Source organism: Protopterus annectens, chromosome 2.part1 (genome assembly GCF_019279795.1).
Source record: "Protopterus annectens isolate FY-2018-M chromosome 2.part1, PAN1.0, whole genome shotgun sequence".
In the NCBI taxonomy this organism is placed as follows: Eukaryota; Metazoa; Chordata; order Ceratodontiformes; family Protopteridae; genus Protopterus; species Protopterus annectens.
In genome coordinates, this window is record NC_056729.1 from 662563825 (window position 1) to 662588158 (window position 24334).

The window sequence follows — 24334 nt, forward strand, 5'->3', positions numbered from 1 at the left end:
TGTGAAAAGAAATGGTCATCACTGTTGCAAAAATGTGCAACCCAAAAGAAAAGAATTAAAGGGAAAAAATTTTCAATCTCGGTGCTCACTTGTACACTGCTGGTAGTGCTGCTAGAAGAATACAAAGTAAGTGCTACCCTGAATTTCTCACTCTCAAAAGTGAGCAAGAAGGAAACTTCTTATCTTCTACCTGGTCCTGGATGTTCACGTTACCTCTCTTGCTTAAGGCAGCAGCTGTGTCATGTATGCATACAAGATCGATCACGACAGGTTTCTGACTATAGCAGACCCGTTCCATATTATATTTGTGTGGTTCAAACTATGACTTCTGGGTTTTGTTTTTTATGTATACCCAGATTCCAGGCTGATTTTAAAACAACTCAGAAGTTTTTTTTTTCTTTTTTAAACAATATACATTGGAACCCAAGCTGTGTGCTTGCATGCATGCTTGAGTTCCGTGGGCAGACATGCAAGCTGCTTAAGTTAACTAAGTAAATCTTTTTTTTTTTTTTAATAAAAACATTTTTAATTAAAAAAATAAATTTAATAAGAGTTCAGTGTCAAAATGCTGACAAATAGGGCACCATAGCAGAAAAGTCAACAAGATTTATTTAGCATTTTCATTTTTATTATTCTGAAGAAGTTTCCTATTGTTGGAACAAAAGTGCTAAATAAATCTTGTTGACTTTACTGCAGTGGTGCCCTTATTTGTTGACATTTGCCATTGGATTGTTCTTTTTTATCCCTAGTCTCTTTTTTAATTAAATACTTTTCTCTGAACTTCCAACCCTTGGCTCGGCTCTGGCTCAGCTCTTCTTCAAAAATCCCTAGCTTGCTCACCTTCAGTTCATATAGTTTAGGTGGACATTCTATTAGACTACTAGTTCACAAAACACAGAAGTTCTACTGTTTGCGATAAGTTTTTTCTTGTAGTTCTTTTAATACCTTAATGACATGTTAGGTACATTGAAGAAAACTAATTTAATAAATAAATGAAGCTATAAATGCCCTCAACAGCAGTTTACCCAGAAGTCCCTACCTTGTATGCAAACCTTTTATTTTTTCACCACCTGCTTAGCCTCAAAAAGTTCAAGCATCTCTCCAATTGTTGATCCTATACACTTAAGAATCCACACTTTATTTTCAACTGCTTTTTCCTGCTGTCATCAAAAAGCTGTTTTAGAGTGGCATTAAGATCACAGAGAATTCTGCATGCAAATCTGTGCTATGTTGCTCTCTACTGTATGAATCACAACATTTTAACAGATGTTCAGGAAAAAATGTACCCAGGTAAATACACCAAATATGTCTGGATTAAAAAAAGTTATATACTCGGGCAATACACCAAATATCCTTGGGTCTTCACCTGGAATTAGCAAAGCTTCATAGGCGTTAGTAATTATTGCACAAAAGGAATGATCATGTTCATTTGATTTAAAGAAAGTAGAACTTTGTACCATAGGCAGGAGTAAGTTAAGTTCACATGACCACTAGTGAATTATGTTATTTGGTCTGAGCATATACAAGCTCTAAGGAGCCATTTTTTTCTTGACATATTTTGCTTGCCAAGACAATTAGATAGTTTGGACTCTAGGTTATTTTAATGTTGGGTGCAATCCATACATTGCACATGAAAACACTAACCATATAATGTTAAAATTTGAAAATGACAGGTAATTTATATTCTGCTGTGTCTGTCATAATCCAGAAGGCTGACTATTAATATGAGACAAATGTTATTAGATTGCAATACTACTATATAGTCATTGTGATAGCAGGAAGAACTGTTGTGTTTTTTGAAGCTCTCCAGCTGATGGTTTAGACTATTTTGTTTACCACTCCGTACACTGATATAGACAAGTGTATGGTCCTCTGTAGATCTTAGCCTCAGGTTTGTGCAATGGACACCATAGGCCTTTTCCAGCATTAAACAATATCTAGGTAAAAGTAGTAACATGAAAACCTACACTGTATAAAACACTGAGCATGAATATTCATATTCAGGCAAGCACATTACCATATCTGAATATTTCCTTGGCAATGAACCTCTTGCAGTTTGTTTTTAAACTCCCAGGTTTTCACAGAAATGTGCAAACATGGTACAGGCCCTGCTGCATCTGATTAGTAGCCACGCACAGAGCACTATATTTTATACTTAGTAATTTACTGCAATATACTTAACATGGAACTATGTATACTGCAGAAAAGATCACAGAATACTAAGGTATGCAGGTAGATGGCAGCTGTTGGCAGTGTGATGAGTAAGAAAAAGATAAAGGGAAACGTGTTTTGGGAGTGCAATGATTTAGCAAACTTTAAAAATTCCCTGCAGAGTACTCTGTCTGGAATACTGGGTGAGCAAATGAGTGTAACTGAGGAAATGATTTGCCGAGTAGTAGTGAGGCCTAGATACGTTTAATTCTGATAGCTGCCAAAAAAGCAATTACTAGAAAATGGAAATCAAAATCTGAACCAGCTGTAAGTAGTGAATATTGTAACAGAGATAAAAGAACACGAAGTAGGATCTTTAGAAAAGGTTAGAATAAATGTTATAGAAAAAAATTGTGGAACAGTACATGCAGAAAATCGTTTGGAGGAAGAATGAGGTTTAGGAGAAGTCATGCACTGAATGATTTATGCAGTGTTGCTTAGCTGATATAAAAACAGATGTGAATTATAATGTTTGCAAATGCGAACTTGTTAATACGGTTTGATTATTTTTATATAAATTTAAGTTTGCTTATGCCACAAGTGATAATTCAATAAAGGTTTAAAAAAAGAATACCAAGGTACAATGTTAGCCACATAAATGTTTTCACATTCTCATATATCAGCCACTTATGTCTTACCAGTTTGGTTGGATATCTCCCCATCTGCACATCTGATGCAGTAGAAGCAGCAGGAAGGCTGACCATCATGCATTGCCTTTCTGTATCCAGCAGAGCAGCTTTCCGTGCAAACAGACTTTGGAATCTAGAAATACAATAATATTCAACAGAAACCCACATGAGAAGGAAGGAAGCATGAGATACTAAGCTGAAACAGTTTTTCAAAGATTTTTTCCACATATTTTTGCATAGGAAAGGCATATTAACCTATAACATTTTATTTATTATCTGAATCTGTCCTGTTCATATCCATGGAGACTCTGTGCAGAACATACTCACAGCGACATACTATGGGACTTCCTATCAACATCGTAGGATGCACTGCTATATTTTAGTGAATCAAAGGGCTAGCAATAACAGACACTGAAATTACTGGAATGTTCTCTGTTTCTTTTATAGTTAGCATCAAGAATTAGCACTATACTTCATTGCACAGCAAAGTCTGGGTGTACATATGTACATACATACATACATACATACTTACATACATGCATATATACAAATATTTCAAGCATGGACATTAAAAGCCCTTCTAGCTTGCCAATTTACCAAAACATTTGTTCATATAATTAGTGTCCAGGCTGTTCTTAAAAATATCTAAACTAGTACTTGCTTTAATGTAATTTGGTAGTCTGTTCCATGCATCAACTTCTCTGTCAGAGAACCAATTAGTACACTTCTCATTCCTATAGAACCTTCTACATAGGTTGTCTGATGATTCTCTAGTACTTTTTGGTAACCACAAACATTCCCAGAGGTAGTTTTCTCTAAATGAGTGTAGGTGGGGGAAATGGACAGTACATGAGCAAACCTGGTGATGGGTACCAACACAGTGTCAAGTGACAGTGTGTATAGGACATCACTCACTTGTCATAGTTTTTGTTTTACCTATATGGGGCTAAAGGGTAAAGTGCATGATATAACGCAACAAAGTCCCCCGCACAGTTGCTGCAGGATGGAAGCTAGGATCTATGCTGCTCAATTTTTACTGCTTCCTTAACAGCTGATTGCACAGGGAATGAAGAAGCAATAGAAAGAGCAAACAGCATGGGAAAGGTCAGCAAATGAATAAATCTGAAGCTTGGTTACTGTCATGCTATCAGATGCCAGGAAAACCACTGAGGCCATACTGAAGGTACATTTGCCCTTCTTACTAATCTTATTCATTAAAAATGCCCAAACGGGCAGTACAAATCACATATTAGTAAGGAGTTATGTTTTTAACAAGAACGCATTTCTTTCTTTTTTAACTGAGGATAGCTTCTCGGAATTATGAAGTAAGGCAGACCTCACCAGCCATCAGCCAAACAGTAGGTGGCAGATCTATCTTCTTTCACCAATAATCTCATTAAAACTGAAAACCATTGCTTGAATGTTACCTAACTTTACTGGTAACACACAGAACCTTCTATTTCTAGGAGATTTTTATCATTAACATTCTGAGTTAGAGCAGTACTTTTATGAAACTTGTACTTCACGGGCATAATCTCATTCAGCCAGTCAAATGTCTCATGCACACCAGCTTCAGAACAGGAAATCACTTGCTTTTTATCTGCGGCTCACCAATAATCTTTGCAGACTACTTAGCACTTATGTACTTCTACCCGTAGTAAGTGATCATTTCCTTATATCCTCCTATGCAGGTATGAGACTAAGAAAGATGACGTTCAACTTTGGATCCCTCTTCATCAAACGGAGTGATTGTTTCTTTTTATACCTGTAGTACATACCTCCTGATAATAGTTCACTATTTTACATTTTATACTATCTTCAAGACCAGCATTCCATGTTATAAAACAGAATGGAGCAGGAGAATATCATTGGCAAACTACAAAAAGCAAGCAGCAATTTATATTGAGCAGCTCTTTACAGTGTAGCAGAAAGCAGGGCAGCTAATAAAAACATAGTACGACCATTTTGAATCAGTAGAACCTGCACAAAAAACACTGATGTGCCACCAGAGCTGTTTACAGGCAGAAACCCCAGCAGTGCAAGGTTATAATGCTTTCCATGCATTTAGACCAGCTACTGCAAAGAAAGGGTCAAAATATGGAGGTGCTTCAATTTACATCAAAAACAATCACACCTCAAGAATGATCAAGCAGCATGGTGCAGTTGAGCTCCTCCATGTACAACTCACCTTAAGCAAAATCCCATCCCATATCTTTGTGAGAGATACATCCAGCTCTGAGAGCCAGGAGACTCATTTGACTCACTCTCCATTCAACCTAATACCATATTCATGAGTGACTTCAATTTCTCCACTATAAAGTGGGAATCAAACACAAACTCAAACTTACAGACACTGAGATCTAGTCTTCAACATGGGGAATGTTGCACCCCTCCCCAAGTGTAACACCTTCACTGGTCAAATCGGACCATAAAGCTATCTCCTTTGAAATAAAAATAAAACCTGGAACTTTTCTGTATGAATTCCAAGGCAAATTTCATACTTTTAAATGATACCCAGGCAGAATTTCACGCTTCTCCAAACAAAAGGAATAATGCTGCTTATGCGGAGTTGCTTATGAAAACCCTTTACAGTCATGTATCCAGTTGCAAACAGACATGGTACCTATATTAATAAGCCAAAAAACAAGCCAGCATGGTAGTATCCCATCATCAATAGATCGCATAACACAAGGAAGAAAATCATGGCCAAAAATAGGAAATATAATGCCCAGCAAGGCAGAAACTCCCTCATCAAACTAAATAAGCAATTCAGATGACTAATTAAGTATACCAAATGCTTATCTGGGGTAAAAAGTAGCCTCTCAGGTTAAGGACAACCACAAGTCATTCTTCAACTATGTCAGACACTTAAAGGCAATACACAACCATCTGGCAAATTAATACTAAACAGAGCTATATATAATGAGCAGGTGATTATAGCAAATCTTTTGTTCAATAATGTTAGCTCCAGTTTTACCTTGCTTTTTCCACCTGGTACCTCTCAAGAAACACCAGCAACCATAGCTCATTTATTTATCACTAGAGAAGAAGTCCTGAATGCACTCTTCAATGCCAAAAAAATGCACCAGTGGGACCTGATAATAATCCAGAATGCCTCCTTAATCACATGAAACATGATCTACCTGGGTAATTAGAAGTTATATTCAATCACAGCCTTCAAACAGGCTTCATGTGAAGCAAATGGAGGATTGCAACTGTTATTTCTCTGCACAAGTGTGGACTGTACATGGACCAGAGAAACTGACATCCCATAAGCCTGACTGGTCTCATATGTAAGGGCATGAAATTAATAATTCTGGACATGTCAAATGACATAGGAAGCCTTCAAACATTGGATCCAACCCAGTTTGGTCTCATCAAAAGTAGGTCATACCTATTTATCCTGGTTGACTTCTTTGAGAAGGTCACCAAAACAATGGATGAGGGCAAAATGATGCATTCTGCCTACCTCAGCCTCTCCACAGTATTCAACACAATACCTCACTCAGGCATTGTAGACAAGCTCACAAAACTAGGTATAAACACCTATGTCACCCACTGGTTAGCCAGTTGGCTCACAAATAAGACACAAGATGTCAGGTTAGATGAGTCTACCTCCAGAAAAAGAGCAGTCATGAGCAGTGTCCCCTCAGGGCTTGGTGCTGGGGTTGCTCCTTTTTAGTATTTAGTTCTCTGAATTCAAGGCAAACACCAAATACTTCTGGCTGGCTAAGCTTGCAGATGATTGCAAACTAAGTGCAGTTATAGAATCACCAAAGCAACAAACATCATCTAAAATGAATGCACACAGACTAATAACTGGTGCCAGTCAAGGTATGAAGCTCAATGACAAAAAAGCATAATAGCATCTTCAAGAAGCTTAATTGCTGCTTTATTTTTTGCTGTTTTTACTGTTGTGACTGTTATTCTGCACTTTAAATTTCTAGTATCAATGCATTCCTTAGCATAGGCTAGATTCAGACTTGCTGAATCTAGAGTGTTTGGTTTGACTGAAATACAAAAAACAGCCATCTTATATTAAGAAGGCCGCCCTGCACCCTTGTGACAGAAGTATGTGACTCAGGACCTATCTGAGTTGGGAATTGCTGGAAAAAGGCTCAGTCTTCGACTTTCCCATTGGTTAATTTGCTTTAAAAATGTTTAACTTCGCTTGTATTTAAGCCCGGTGTTGACACAGGTTTGCGCTTAGTTTTGCAGAGCTGCTCAGAGTTTGATTACTTTAGCAAGAGATCTGGAGTGAATCTGAACTAAATCCAAGGCATCTATTGTTTTCAACAAAAAATATAGTTTAAGGTTGTGTTGTACGTTTTGAACTGTATTTTGCTTAACTGATGCTTCATTTTGCTATTTTTTTACTGCTGCAACTGTTTTATTCTGCACTTTAAATTTCTAGCATTTCTTAGCACATGTATAGATGCAAACACTTAGAACACAATTTTCCCTAGATATCTGCTAGAGAAACCTCCTTAGCTCCACTGCCTCTCTGTGCACAGTGTAGTTGCACATTGCTGCCCTGCAAGGAATTCAGCTGTGCATTTTGAGGCATTGACCCAGTCTTCCACAGATAGCCCTCCACAGAATAGCTGCTTCTGTTAATGTTACAGTAAACCCTGGTCCATCTAGTCCATCCCTACTAATTATTATAATATATACCAGCCATAACATTTATGTACTGTTTTATACTGTTTTAACATTACTTAACTGTAAACTGCTTTTTCATACTGAGAGTTGTATTTTCTGTTTATGAGTGCTCCATCCGAGCTTTTCTGTGCATTTTTGATAATTGCTTACAGTTAAAAGCATTCTCATGTCTGCACCTTGATCTGTTTAAAACTTTCATTTAGTGGCTACAGCTAGGAACTGTAATTTTTCCCACCCACCCATCCTCTCTAGTGTTGTGTGTTTTTATGCTTGGTGGCTTTGCAGTTGCCCGCCCATACTGTATATTTGATCTGTGACACTCCTCCCAGTCTAGTGTCATTAGTTCACTCAATCTAATAGAGAACATTTGTGAAGGTTATCCCACTCAGATTCTTAATGTTGAATTAACTTCTGTTCCAGCTTTCTCCATTTCCACTTTACTGAAAAAAAATAATTCTAAGCTTGCTTCCCCCCTTTCCTGTGGCAAGTCATGTCCAGATATGGATTTACTGTGTCCAGGACTGTTTATGAGCTCCTAAGACCCCCACCCCCCCCCACACTTAACTGGGGTTAAACTATTCCTGGTGCCATAAAGTCTGTTCTTCAAAATTTCCCTTGCAACTGGCCAGCTTTTTAGTTTTAGAACTCATCTGTTTCTTTGAGCTCAGCACTTGTTCAGAACTCATTGTAAGCACTAAATAAGTTACAAATTAATACAGCACTCAACTTTCCTCACTTGTCTAGAGGAAAACCGTTTTTAGTACTTAATAAATAAGCACTTATTCAGGCATGTCTAAAGGTCAGCTCCCAGTGTTTTCTCCTCTCTACCTGATGAATCTGGGCATCTTGAGACAATGCAGCAATTGCCTCATGTACACAGACAACCCTCTCATTCTACCACCCAACACTACGACCTGTGAGAGATGCACTTATATAACCTAACTGGAAGCAAAGCTCTCTTTACCAAAGACTGGCCTAGACAGTCAAGAGGAGAAGGTAAACACTTGCACCACACCACACTCATCACATAGTCCCTCAAAACCTACACCACCAAAACACACACACAGAAGCAGAAAACACACACCTACATTCGCGGAGGCTCTCAGTACAAATCTGCCGAAACAACAGAGACCTCCAAAGCAGAAATGCAAGCAACCTCCAGCCCCCAACACAACCCAATGACACATAGCCCACATACTCAGTGTGCCACTAACTACAACCCATAAGGCATAATGTACCCAACACTCTAGTCATAGATGACTCTATAGTCAGGCACACTGATGTTCCACTCACCAGGCTAAACAAGGAAAAAGTTACTGTCAGCTGCCTATCAGGTGCCAGGATCTGCCACATAACGCATGCACTCAGGTCACTCCACAACAAGTACAAATATGACTCTGTCATTGTCCATGTTGGTGTGAATGACCTGAGATGTACCTCCCTGGACTACATGAAAAGAGACATGGAGGAGCTCTCCGATCTTGTAGCCCAGGCAGGTATGACCCTAGCCCTGAGAAGCATCCTGCCATCACCCAGAATGACACCACAGTACAAGGACAAAATGATTGGCTTCAACAATTGGCTAATCTTCTGGTGTCATTCTAAGGGAATCCAGTATCTGTCTGCCTGGGATAACATGATCAACAGACCATGCTGCTTTGCCAGAGATGGCCTGTACCTGTCGCCCGTGGGATTTCGGATACTGGCAAAGGATCTTGCCAGCCCTATAGTGCCTTTTTTAGGCAAGGTTCAAATGACAAATTCACCACCGCAACAGGTGCAATCAAGCAAAATCTGAGGGTAATGCTACTCAATGCTAGAAGTCTAAATCTCAAACATTTGTGAATACTAAGTGCATTTGGTTTTTAGAATTCTCTGCACTTTAAATTTCTACTATTAATGCATTCCTTAGCATAGGCTAGATTCAGACTTGCTGAATCTAGAGTGTTTGGTTTGACTGAAATACAAAAAACAGCCATCTTATATTAAGAAGGCCTCCCTGCACCCTTGTGACAGAAGTATGTGACTCAGGACCTATCTGATTTGGGAATTGCTGTTTAAAGGCTCAGTCTTCGGCTTTCCCATTGGTTAGTTTGCTTTAAAAATGTTTAACTCCGCTTGTATTTAAGCCCGGTGTTGACACAGGTTTGCGCTTAGTTTTGCAGAGCTGCTCAGAGTTTGATGACTTTAGCCAGAGATCTGGAGTGAATCTGAACTAAATCCAAGGCATCTATTTTTTTCAACAAAAAATAAATATAGTTTAAGGTTGTGTTGTACTTTTTGAACTGTATTTTGCTTAACTGATGCTTCATTTTTGCTATTTTTTTACTGCTGTGACTGTTTTATTCTGCACTTTAAATTTCTAGTACTTCTGTATTTCTTAGCACGTGTATAGATGCAAACACTTAGAACACAATTTTCCCTAGATATCTGCTAGAGAAACCTCCTTAGCTCCACTGCCTCTCTGTGCACAGTGTAGTTGCACATTGCTGCCCTGCAAGGAATTCAGCTGTGCATTCCGAGGCACTGACCCAGTCTTCCACAGATAGCCCTTCACAGAATAGCTGCTTCTGTTAGTGTTACAGTAAACCCTGGTCCATCTAGTCCATCCCTACTAATTATTATAATATATACCAGCCATAACATTTATGTACTGTTTTATACTGTTTTAACATTACTTAACTGTAAACTGCTTTTCTCATACTGAAAGTTGTATTTTCTGTTTGTGATTGCTCTATCTGAGCTTTTCTGTGCATTTTTGATAATTGTTTACAGTTAAAAGCATTCTTGAGTCTGCTCCTTGAACTTTTCAAAACTTTCATTTAGTGGCTACAGCTAGGAACTGTAATTTTTCCCACCCACCCATCCTCTCTAGTGTTGTGTTGTTATACTTGGTGGCTTTGCAGTTGCCCGCCCATACTGTATATTTGATCTGTGACACTCCTCCCAGTCTAGTGTCATTGGTTCACTCAATCTAATAGAGAACATTTGTGAAGGTCAACCCACTCAGATTCTTAATGTTGAATTAACTTCTGTTCCAGTTTTCTCCATTTCCACTTTACTGGAAAAAAATTCTAAGCTTTTTTTCCCCCTTTCATGTGGCAGGTCAGATCCGGATTTGCTGTGTCCAGGACTGTTTGTGAGCTCCTAAGCCCCCCCCCCACACTTAACTGGGGTTAAACTATTCCTGGTGCCATAAAGTCTGTTCTTCAAAATTTCCCTTGCAACTAGCCAGCTTTTTAGTTTTAGCACTCATCTGTTTCTTTGAGCTCAGCACTTGTTCAGAACTCACTGTAAGCACTAAATAAACTATAAATTACTACAGCACTCAACTTTCCTCACTTGCCTAGAGGAAAACAGTTTTTAGTACTTAATAAATAAGCACGTATTCAGGCATGTCTAAAGGTCAGCTCCCGGTGTTTTCTCCTGTCTACCTGATGAATCAGGGCATCTTGAGACAATGCAGCAATTGCCTCATGTACACAGACAACCCTGTCCTTCTACAACCCAACACTACGACCTGTGAGAAATGCACTTATAGAGCCAAACTTGAAGCAAAGCTCTCTTCACCAAAGACTGGCCTAGACAGTCAGGAGGAGAAGGTAAACTCTTGCACCGCACCACACTCATCACATAGTCCCTCAAAACCTACACCACCAAAACACACACACAGAAGCAGAAAACACACACCTACATTTCAGAGGCACTCAGTACAAATCTGCCGAAACAACAGAGACCTCCAAAGCAGAAATGCAAGCAACCTCCAGCCCCCAACACAACCCAATGACACATAGCCCACATACTCAGTGTGCCACTCAACTACAACCCATAAGGCATAATGTACCCAACACTCTAGTCATAGATGACTCTATAGTCAGGCACACTGATGTTCCACTCACCAGGCTAAACAAGGAAAAAGTTACTGTCAGCTGCCTATCAGGTGCCAGGATCTGCCACATAACGCATGCACTCAGGTCACTCCACAACAAGTACAAATATGACTCTGTCATTGTCCATGTTGGTGTGAATGACCTGAGATGTACCTCCCTGGACTACATGAAAAGAGACATGGAGGAGCTCTCCGATCTTGTAGCCCAGGCAGGTATGACCCTAGCCCTGAGAAGCATCCTGCCATCACCCAGAATGACACCACAGTACAAGGACAAAATGATTGGCTTCAACAATTGGCTAATCTTCTGGTGTCATTCTAAGGGAATCCAGTATCTGTCTGCCTGGGATAACATGATCAACAGACCATGCTGCTTTGCCAGAGATGGCCTGTACCTGTCGCCCGTGGGATTTCGGATACTGGCAAAGGATCTTGCCAGCCCTATAGTGCCTTTTTTAGGCAAGGTTCAAATGACAAATTCACCACCGCAACAGGTGCAATCAAGCAAAATCTGAGGGTAATGCTACTCAATGCTAGAAGTCTAAATCTCAAGATGCACTCACTCGAGGCACTCGTTAAACTGGAGAACATTGACATCTGTGCAGTGACAGAGACCTGGTTCAAAGCTCCAGAGAGCACCCCTGCATTACCAGGCTATAATTCATACCACACCTTTCGGCCACCAAACCCTGACCGAAACACTAAAGGTGGAGGCGTGTCCATATTCATTAAGGATATCCACACCTCCAGGCTAGTTGCTCAGCATAATGCATCCGAGATTATCCAAGTTCAACTAACTCTGGGTAAAACCGCAATCCAGATAGCAGCTTGCTACAGACCCCCCACCATGCCCCAGGATTCCCACTCCTCTTTTCTTGATACACTGGAAAATATTAAGGTACAACCCAACACTATAATAATGGGTGATTTCAACTACCCTACCATTAACTGGGAAAACTACTCATGTACCAACTCTTTTTCTCAACGTTTTCTGGAAATCATCAATTCCAATGCCTTGGATCAACTTATCCACACCCCCACCAGGGGCAGCAATATCCTAGACCTGATCATCACCATCATGGGTGACTGGTGTTCCACACCAGAGGTCAGCTCCTCGTTGGTCAGATCCGACCACAAGCTAATCACCCTAGACGTCCATATCCCGCTCCCACCCCCATTAGGAAAACAACCGTAAAAAAGTTCTCCAAAGCCAACTTCACGCTTCTTAAGACAGAAGTGGCAAACTTCACGACACCCATGCAGATGGACAATAGAGGTACGACTGCTGAATCCTACACAAATGCACTTTATAAGCACTTACACAAGTGCATGGATCGTGCTATCCCTAACAGAACCAAGATGCTATCCTCCAAAAAAAAGGAAGCCAATTTGGTGGTCTTCTGCCATAAACAAACTCTACAACAGAAGAAAGAAACTGTTGCAAAAAAGAGTAAAATCCCACGATTGGAGGAACTCCCTGGTCAGCCTCAGTAAGAAGCTGAGATCCCTCATAAAATCCTCCAAAGCTAGTTATGAAAACAAAATTGCAACTGATTCTAAAGATAACCAAAAAGCATTCTATAGCTATGTCAAGAATCTCAATGGCAACACTCACATCTGCTCTGAGTTAGAGCACAACGGCACTAAATATACAGAACCAACTGATATTGCCAACATCCTGGCAGATAGATTCAGTGCTAACTTTACTCCCCCTCTCATCCCCTAAAGGGCCCCTCTTTATACCAGAAGAATGCAAAGTTCCTGTAATCATGGCTGCACAGGTAAAAACCTCACTCTCCAAAGCCAAGAATGCAGCATCCATGGGACCTGACAACATCCCAGGCTGCCTTCTACATGGACTACAGAATGAACTGGCACCCCACCTATGTACCATGTTCAATCATAGCCTCACCTCAGGTTTGTGCCCATTGAAAGGTGCACCGCAACAGTTATCCCACTCCACAAGGGGGGGGGGCACAACAGACCCCGGGAACTACTGCCACATTAGCCTGACGAGCCTTGTCTGCAAGGCCATGGAACATATCATCATGGAACTCATAAACAAAGACATTGGAGATCATCTCAAAAAACTCCAGCTTTACTTCGTCGCATATCACCTACTCAGAGGCGATCTCTGCCTAACATAAAAAGCTATGTCAAACCCAGAGCTGTTGGACATGCTCCGCTTAAAGAAATCCCATTCCCTCCGAGCTACATGCTCTAGGGACCTAAACCATGTCACCACAATAAGCAGAACATGCTGGAGGGATAGATTCCTGTCCCAGAGACTTCCCATACTCTGGAACAGACTACCTATCTATGTCAAACAGAGCTCCTCATTAGCACTCTTCAAGAAAAATCTTGATGACTGGATGGGTAATAAGAAATTCACCCCGGGGGTCACTTCTGTGGTTCTGCTTGACAGGGGCACAGGAAGATAATTTTCTTGGGTGGCAAAAGCAGGGGTACCTTTTTGGCTAGGCTTGTATAGCCCCTAGGGCCAATAGCCTAGTACCTACCTATGAACCTATGAACCTATGACAATTTCCCATCATTTCTCCAGCTACTCTGATTGACATGGCTATCCTGAGGCAATGTAGCAATTGCCTCATGTATATTGAAAACCACTTGCTCCTAAAGCAAACAAATACAGTACGTGAGAGATGTAACTATACCATGAAATTAGAATCAGTCATTTCACACAACAGTAATCAAGACATCCAACAGATTGTTAGCACACATGCCTCTCGTCTCACACAAGATATGTTTAAGACCCATAAACCCACATATGCAGGTATTTACTAAGAGCCTACCCAAAGACCAGATAACTCCCAAGTGCAAACAACACACATACTGGTACACAAACAGAATCCTCCACTGTACATAACAGCACTATATTAGTATCTCAACAATTAAGCCCCTAAAGCAAAACACCTCAAAAAACAAATGTTCTGTTTATAGGTGACTCAACAGTGAGACACACAGATATCTTCCTCACTAGGTTGAACAAAGAGAAGGTCACAGTGCCAGGATCCATCAAATCATGCACACACTCAGGTCACTTAGCAACAACTACAATTATGATTCTGTCATAGTACATGTTGGAGTGAATGACTTGAGATGTGCCTCTCTGGACTATATGAAGAGAGACATGACTGAACTCTCAGATTTTGTGTCCCAGGCAGGTATGTCCCTAACTCTAAGCAGCATTCTAGCCTCACCTAGGATGATGCCACAATACAAACAAAAAATGGTTGAATTCAATTATTGGCTTAGCTTCTGGTGTCACTCCAGGGGAATTTTGTATCTGTCAACCTGGGACGACATGGTCGACAATCCACTCTGCTTTGCCAGAGATGGTCTTCACCTGTCTTTTCAAGGCTTTGGGTTACTGGCAAAGATACTTCCATCCCCCATAGCACCTTTTTTAGGCAATGTCCAAAGAAAAAAATTCCATCATAAAGAAATCCAATAAAGGCAAAACTCAAGATCATGCTACTTGAATGCTAGGAGCTTAAACAGTAAACTGCACTCCCTGGAAGCCTTCTTCAGTGTGGAAGATGCTGATGTCTGTGCAGTCATTGAGACCTAGTTCAAGGCCACAGAGACTACCCTGGTTGTACTAGGCTGCAATGTGTTTCACACATTCAGACCCCAAAACAAGCATGAAAGAACCAAAGGTGGAGGTGTATCAGTCTTCATTAAATCCAAATGCACCTTGAGACTGGAGAACCAGTACGACTCTCTTGAGTTACTCTAGGTCCAAATATCTTTAAGTAAAATACCTTCCACATAATCACTAGCTACAGATCCTACAGCATGAACCAGGAGAAGCTCACCTCCTACCTGGACTTGCTAGAGCCACTCAGTATACAGCCAAACATCATGGTCATGGGAGATTTCAACTATCTTTCCACTGAATGGGTGACTTGCATAAGGTTCCTGGACTTTGTTAATTCAAATGCCCTGAAACTGTGGGTCTGCACCCTCACAAAGGATCAAATGTCCTGGACCTAGTGCTCACAAACATGGGGAGGGGGCACTGCACTACCCCCTGTCTTATGCCTTCCCTGGTAAGGTCAGAAGATAAATCTGTCTTGTTTGAAGTAAAGATCAAACCGGACACCCCCACTGGAGTAAAAAAAACTGAAAATTTTCACCAAAGCATACTATTGCTTACTAAGAAATGGTGTAAAAAGTTTAAAAGCCCCTGCTGACATAGCCAGCAATGATTCCTATGCAGAGGAGTACACAAACACCCTATATAGCCACTTAAACAAACACATTGATTCAGCTGTACCAAACAAGAACAAAACCAGCTTCTTCCAAAAAAAAAACAAAACAAAAAAAAAACAAGCCACCATGGTGGACTGTAAGTATAAATAAGTTATACAACCAATGAAAGAAACTGATATCTAAGAACAGGAGGGAACTTACTCGACAGAGGAAGAATACCCTCCACAGCCTGAACAAGCAAATCAGATATCTTATAAAATCCTCTAAGGCTAGTTAAGAGACTAAATTAGCATCTCTAGCTAAAGACAATCATAAAGCATTCTTTATTTACATCTGAAACCTAAAAGGGAATGCCCAGCTATGTGCCAAACTTATAGTGGATGGCACCACTCACACTGACACTGAGGAAATTGTCAACCTGCTAGCTGACAGATTTGGCAATAACTTCACCCTACTGTCCCCAACAGCTGTACTCCAAAGCATGCCTGACACCAGTCCTCTACCAAATATGTGAAAAGAACAAGTCATATAAGCACTCTCCAAAGCCAAAATCTTAGCTTCTATGGGACCAGATAAAATCCCACACTGCTTACTAAACTATCTAGAATTCAGAACCACTCAGCACTCTCTTTATCCATAGCTTGGGCACTTCTTTATTCCAGAAGAGTGGAGAACAGCAAAAGTAATCTCCAGAGTTGGGTCTGTCAACTGACTCTGGGAACTATTGACCCATAAGCCTAACTAGCTTTATCTGCAAGGCCATGGAAAGACTCATCATGGATCTTATCTACAAGGGCACAGGCAACCTGCAGACTCTTGACCTAACCCAGTTTGGTTTCATCAAGGATAGATCTTGCTTACTGAACCAGGTGGACTTCTTTGAAAATGTCACCAAAGCCCTGGATGAGGGAATCACAGTACATACTGCCTATCTTGCTGTAGCCAAAGGCTTTAACACAACCCCCACTCAGTTTATCATTAAGAAACTCTCCCAGTTGGGATTAATCCATATATCACTAGATGCGTAGCCAACCAGTAGACCAGTTAACATTGGGGTACCACAATAATCTGTGCTGGGCCCTCTACTCTTTGGAATCTATTTCTCTGAAGTCCAGGTGAAGGTTGATGGCCTGTGCTTACCAAGTTTCCAGATGACTGTAAACTGGGCACAATCATAGACTCCCCCAATGATCTTAATATATTACAGAAGGGGCTGACGCAGACAAATGGTTGGTGCCAAAGTTACAGACTAAAATGAATGCATAAAATGCCTCATTATACAATGACCCCCATTAAATATTCAAAAACGTGCACGCTGATTGGTCAGCGTGCACATTGTAAATCAGAGTAATAGTAATGGTTCCATCACTATAACTCTTTTTTTTACAGCAATGGAGAATGCAAGATCTCCGTTGCTTCACACTGTCTTGCTACATTAAACAAGTTTAACGTAGCGAGACAGCTTTAAAAAAGCAACGGAGATTCTCCATTGCTTTTTTTAAATCTGTTTCGCTATGTCAAACTCCTTTAACACAGCAAAACAGTTTTTAAAAAGCAACGGAGATCTTGCTTTCCCCGTTGTTTTTTTTTCAAAACTGTCTCGCTATGTTAAATGGGTTTAACATACTGAGACAGCTTTAAAAAAGCAACGGATATTCGGCCGCTGTTTTTTATAGTTGTCGCTCGCCGTAGGATGTTAAACTCATTTAACATAGCAAAACAGTTTTTAAAAGCAATGGACAGTACATCAGAACTGCCAGAATACCAGACAGCTGTGGAAGGGCAGCAAGGAGGCATTATACAATGGCATTATTTAAGAAAAGTAATTATTTTTCTTAAATAATGTCATGGTAATGCTTTACCCATGGTTGGCTTTGTTTGGCCACTGGCTTTGCCCTCATGACCAAGCCACACCAACCGTGGGTAAATCCATGCCCACCACACCCAGGCGGGTTAAGTATATATATTATCTCCTTTGGCAAAGAAGTAGCCCCTTCTAAGTATGATATAGATAACACCCTTCTAAGCTCAAAGTCAGTGGGGTGAGACTTGGGAACACAGGTTGATAGCAATCTAAACTTCAATCACCATGTGTCCATAGTGGTAAGAAAAGCCTTATACTTTGTGTATCTCATAAATAAAGGCATCACATTCAAGACTAGGGAGGTTATAACTCCACTGTACTTGACCCTTATCTGACCATTAATTAAGTACAATGTTGCCTTCTGTATTACCTCACCAGCCACCTGCAGCAACTAGAGAGACCACAGAGGTTTCTTACCAAGAGAATCTAGGGCCTCCAAAACATGACCACCATGAAAGGCTGAAAGCCCTATCACTGTACTCTATATCATAAAGGCTGCTGAGAGATAACCTGTGCCTGGCCTACAGAGTAGTCTTTGTCCCTTCCCTAATGGAAATGCTGCACATCCACAAATTAAAAGAGACAAGAGTAACTCGCTCCAGGGATTTCAACCTAGCCTGTGACATTAACAAAACATGCTGGAGAGACAGATATATCTCCCAGAGATTGCCGCTTCTCTGGAATAAGCTCCTGCGCCATGTGAAGCACAGCTCATCAAAGACCCTATTTCAGCGCAACTTTAACAACTGGATGGGTGACTGTAAATTCACCCTGGGGGTGGCACCTATGTCCCTCATGGACAGGGAAAGTTGGTGCTGATCATAAAATCACTATGCTAACAATGACTATTTAACTATGGTCAGTAAGGGTACCTGGATTTTTAAATGGCTAGTCTTGTAAAGCCTAGTAACATCCTATGAACCTATGAACCTAATACAACCACCCCTGGAAATTGCTGCATCGATAATATACCCCTGAGAGCTGACTATAGTCAGGGAGTTGGGAACATATGAGGGAGTAACTTGACGTTTGACCATCATGTGTCAACTGTAGTAAGGAAATAATTCCATGTTGCACAACTTCTACACAAGGGTATGACATCTAGATACAAATATGCATTGTTCTGTTGTACTTTGCCCTTATCATATAAATCATTGAATATAATGACCTCTTCAGTATGTAACTAACCAGACATATGCAATAGTTGGTGTGTCCACAGAGATTTTTTTACAAAAATAATACAGGGTGTAGATATGTCCTAAGTGGCTTGCCTCAAAGCCTTACTCTTGTACTTGGCCACTGACAGACTGCAGATTTGATTTATGCCTGGCTTTCAAAGCATCATCTGATCCATCCCTTATAGATCTGTTGCATATCTGCAAATCAAATAACATTGAAAACACCTGATCTATAGACCTAAACCTCTTCTGTAACATAAATAAGACATGATAGAGGTACAGGTATGTCTCTCAGAGACTAACCCTTTTCTCCAACAGACTTCCATCCATGTAAGCAGAGTTCCTCTCTGCATTTATTCAAATGCTTCTTGGATCAGTGGATTGGGAATCACAAAGTTACCTCTGGTGCGCCGACTAACTCCCTATTAGAAACAGGAAGTTTGTAAATGCTCAATCATCCATACCCAAGATATAATACCGATACAATGTGTGATATCAGAACCTGTCAAATGCATTTAGGAGGCATGGCTAAGCTTATAAAAACCCTTTAGGGCCATTAGGCTAGTAATTACCTATGAAACTATGAAACAGCCCTATACTTTTTCCAGTCACCAGGGATTCTGAGCAGAAACATATTAAATGACTTAGTAATCAGTGTACAGCAACCTCATTTCAAGTTCTCTCTAACAGTGGCGTAATGCTGCTGATCAACTTGTAGATGAGGAGAAATTTAGATGGGAGCTCAGCTTTGGTTGTACTGCATCCTATGTCTGTCGTCCTACAATTAATATTTCCATTACTCACACTGAGGAATCCTACCATGTTATTTTGACAGCCTCCCAAGAGCAAGCTGACAAGTTGCTTGCAGAAGCACATTTACAAATGAATTAGAACTTGTTTTCCCAAAACTTGTGCAGTCTTCATTGCTAACATTCATCTCATATCTCTGTCCATTCACTTTTACAAAGTATTTGTCTTTCAGCACAGAAAGAAGCAGCAATCTTACATCAAAGAGGAATCACTGATGCCACTCGGACTTCACGTTATACGCCTGTTTCACTGCTGCCTTGGCTGGTTGAACATTTTGAAAAGCTGGTAGCTTCCCAGACTGAAGCATTCTCCACTAGTATGACCTTTTGAATGTTCAGTTGCACATACTTTTATAACATGATAGCTTCCAATACTCTTAAATACATGGACAAGTATGTCCTTTTCTTCTTTTCTGTAGCAGAGCTTTATGCAGGTTCTAAACAGTATGACTTTCTTACAGATCTTAAAAGACTCCAATCTGTTTAACGTAGGTAAGAATTTCCAGACTGCAACTGTATTCACTGCTAATCACTCATCTGATTAAAGCCTTTGATGGTGTCCACCATTGGCTTCTAAGAATCACAAAAATACAAGATTTGTCAGAAGACCTACTGGATGGTTTATGTATTATTTATCTCACTGTCACATCAGGATAATAATTTGATATTCCTCCTGTCAGTGTTCATTTGTCTATGCTGTTATTCCACAAGAATCTCTGTTAAGGCCTCTTCTATATTCCTCATCGATAAATTTCTTTATTTATTTTTACATTTGTTGACTGGGTTTGTCCATCTGAGCTGATAGCCCTTTTTCAGTGGAGACCCAGGGAGAAAAGCTCCAGAAATTTACATAGAAATCAAAACATTAGCATTTGTAAGTTCCACAAATTTACAAAAAAAAAAAAAATCAAAACATTAGCATCTGTAAGTTGGAAGCAGTAGAGCATTTAAACTATTTACAGAGTCATAGCTGACACACTTAGGGTATGCACAGCAAACAGTATGCAGGTTTATCATACAGTATACAAAGTTAAAAATACAGTCAATGTGACTGTTAAGAGAAGAGGCTGTATAAAAGTACAGAATAATTAGTTAGTTAACATGTCAAACACAGCTAACACTAAACAGAAATTAAACCAGTAAAAGACCGAAAAGCAAGATTACAATCAGTGAGAAACAGGTATTCTTTGGTGGCTGTTTTGAATTCATTGAGTTGATTAAGTAATCTAATTTCCAATAGGAGCTTGTTCCAAGAGATGGTAGGGTGGTAGCTGTAGAGGTTTTGGCCAGTTTTGCTCTTAGGTTTATATATTTGTAGTAGGTTCTGGTCTGAGCTTCGGAGAGTTCTAGATGGAGTGTAGAAGGAGATTAAAAGATTCAGGTTGGGACAGAAGTTTTAGTTGGTACAGAATAAAGTGAACAATTTGAAGCTAAGAGAGGAGAAGCTGGTGGGATAATTCCAGCCAGTTCGTGTTAGTGAGAGGCAGTGACAAGATCTGTAGCTCTGATTTGCAGTGAATCTGGACACTTTGTTATATGTATTCTCCAGCTTAGTTAGGAGAGAGGGTTGGAGAGGATCTGAGAGCTGTATAGTAAGCTTGGTAGGAGATAGGCATGAGAGACGGAGATTTTAGCTGTGTTTGACAGGAACGTTTTATTTCTATGTAAGAGGCCAAGTTTTTGATGGGTTTTCTTTATGCAATTGTTAACATGTAAATCAAATTTCAGTTGGTTGTCTATTATGAACTAAATCAGTTTTGTGTTGGGTTCAGCTATTATCAGTGTTTTATTTAGAGAGTGGACAGCAAAAGTGAATTTAAGGTTGTGTATGTTTTCGGGAAGAAAATGTAAGAGTTTGTTTTTAGGATTTAAAATTATCTGTTTTATAGAGAGCCAGGACTCAACAGAGTTGAAGGATTTCTGTGTAATAGAATGTAAGTCAGTGACGGTGTACACAATGGAGATCACTGTAGAGTCATCAGCATATTGGATGAGGCTTGACTGAGGGCAGGAGGTGTAGTGTTGATTAGTAAAAATATTGAAGAGGAGGAGACCAAGAACAGATCCTTGAGGAACACCCATTTTGATAGGGAGAGGAGGAGAGAGAACACAGAGCCATTTTACTGATTGAAGTTGGTCTGTAAGGTAGCTAGCAAACCAGGCAATGGTAAAGGTGGAGAAATTAAGATTAGTGAGTTTGCCCAGAAGAGAGGGGTGGGAGATGGTATCAAATTCTTTAGATAGATCTAGAAATGAGCATGGCACTAGTTAATTGTGTCTCTCGCCAGAGAAATGGTGTTAATAAAGGAAAGAAGGGCAGTAGTGGTGCTATGTTTTGGGCGAAAGCCATGTTGTGTGGAGGTGAACAAATGTTCTTATAATAGTCGTTCAATGACTTGCTTATGCACGCACTTTTCTAATATTTTTGAGAGAGGTAACAGGATTTCTATGGGTCTGAAATTCATGATGTCAGTTGAGTGACCTCCTTTGTGTATAGGTAGGGTATAAATTCTTTCCAGATAGAGGGGACTTAGATTCAGAGATTGACCAGTTTATCAGAATAGAGACTGAGAGAACTAGAGAGTCTGCTGCTATCCGAAGGAAGTAGGGAGGCAGATCATCAGCACATGCAGAACAGGACTTTAAGTTATGAAGAAGAGATTTGATATAGCTGATAAGTATTGGTTTAAGGGAAAATACGTTAATAGGGGTCTGACTGGAGGGTGGATCTGGTGGATATTTCATGTTAGAATTAGAGGGGGCAAGACTTATTATCTTACTAACGGATTCAATAAAGTAGGAAATGAAGATAGTAGCGTCTCTTGGGGTGTATTTTTTGTGCAAGGCTTAGAAGAAGAGGGGTTACCTGGGTGAAGTATTTGGTTTACTGAGTGCCAGAATTTCTTGGGATTTAATCTTTGCCCACCAAAGATGCATTTTGCTCATCAGTCGACTTTTACTGATCACTTTCTTGTCTAGCTCTTATCCACTTCCAGTATTGCCACACAAACAGTCTGGAGAGTGACTTTATGACACCTTCTTCTTAACTTGGCCAAAAACATCTAATGATCATGCATGTGAAAACTGAATCAAGAATAGTAAGGTCCCTATCAATTGGATTGCTCTAAATAGCTAAGGAGTCTCTATGAAAAGTGTCTAGTTTTTCTGGTACTTAAGGTACCTGTTTAACTTCAGCCCATTACATAAGCTCATAGGTTCAACATCTCAATGTCAAAATCTCTAAGCAGTCACAGTGTTGCTGGAAATGCTAAAGATATATCTGCTGAAATGCCAGAACAGGGGGTGTCAGAGGGACTCCTATCCCACAGTCACCATATGATCTTTTTCCTTCTTCAGTTATGCTAAGATCAAAATTAGCAATCTACAGAACATTGGAGTAAGATTTGCTGCACCATGCCATAGTATCCGGGCATGAACAACAGCAACATCTGCAGGTAGGTGTTGTCATACTGATGGTATTTATAATACTTGATTTAATTGTGTGTAAACACAATTGTAATGTGTTTGTACATGGGTTTGGGGTTGATAAGTGTACTGTTACTTGTAATACATACCTTACATTCATTCATTATTTCATTAATTAATCGATACCTATAGCATTCAGTTCAGGACTAGGGGGAGCTGGAACCTATCCTGGTAACCAATAGCTGTAAGCAAAGAACCTTTCCTAGATGGGCAACCAGTCAATCAACCAATGCATTTTCACACACACACACACACACACACACACACACACACACACACACACACACACACACACACAGTCCATCAACCAATGCAAACACATTCACACACACACACACACACACACACACACACACAGTCCATCAACCAATGCAAACACATTCACACACACACACACACACACACACACACACACACACACACACACACACACACACACACACACACATGTGCATGCACATGAGCATACACATTTACACACACATGCTCTCAGCCCATCAAACAATGCATTCACATACACACACAAGTGCACACAAACACAATATGCACCTCTCAAATAAAGAGAGAAAAACCCAAACCCAAACAAAAGGCCTGACCTGTGCAGAGACAGATAGGGCATGCAGACAGAGTCTATACAAAAAAAAAAAACTAGGCAGCAACTTAAATGGAGAAAAAAAAGCTGTGAGGCAGCAGTGTTAATCAGTGTACCACTGTAGTGCCCAGTTATATTGTAGGTACTAATATGCAGCACGGTTTTCTTAGCTGTACTACTGCTGTATCTTTTGCTGCGTTTCTCTGTTCTCAAATAGTTTAACAGCAGATGAATATGCCATGATAGGGTTTTTGCATTCTTGGTTATTTAATTTCATGATGGTGTAAGAATCTGACTTTGTCAGTTACAACCTCACAGGTTATAGGCCCACAGAGGTAACTGTGACAGATTGTAGTTGACCTTTCTATTATATATGGAACATATATCAGTGACTCTGCACAATCTAGGACTTTAATGAGTCAGTACAATGTCATTCTTTGGAAAGTCTAAGAAATAAAACTTACACTTCTCATTACGTAAATCATGCAAAGTTAATCATCTCACGTCATTTCTCTCTTGAGCAAATACAGCACATAGTACATGGCATAAGCCTGCTTCATGTCAGTGCAAGTTAAGGAGAATAAAACAGCTGTGTGATACATTGTATAATACCATACGACATTGTACAACTATAGTTAAAAATCCTGGACGAAAATCATGTATAAGTGTTGAAATTGGACAAGATTCAAACACCTTACTTAAAGCTACTCCACTGTAACTGCAAACTACAAGACAGTCATATTCTGTATTTTTAGCTCTAATTAGAATAAAACACAGC

The 24334-nt window shown here is 40.0% G+C and overlaps 1 protein-coding gene across 1 annotated transcript in view; it reads right to left on the reverse strand.

Moving 5' to 3' along the window:
- LOC122794894 (vomeronasal type-2 receptor 26-like) overlaps window positions 1–24334 on the reverse strand; it is a 191079-nt gene that overhangs the window by 104882 nt on the left and 61863 nt on the right. The window contains exon 2 of the mRNA XM_044063492.1: window positions 2850–2973. Coding sequence (XP_043919427.1) covers window positions 2850–2973 — 124 coding nt within the window. The remainder of the gene's footprint in view (window positions 1–2849; window positions 2974–24334) is intronic.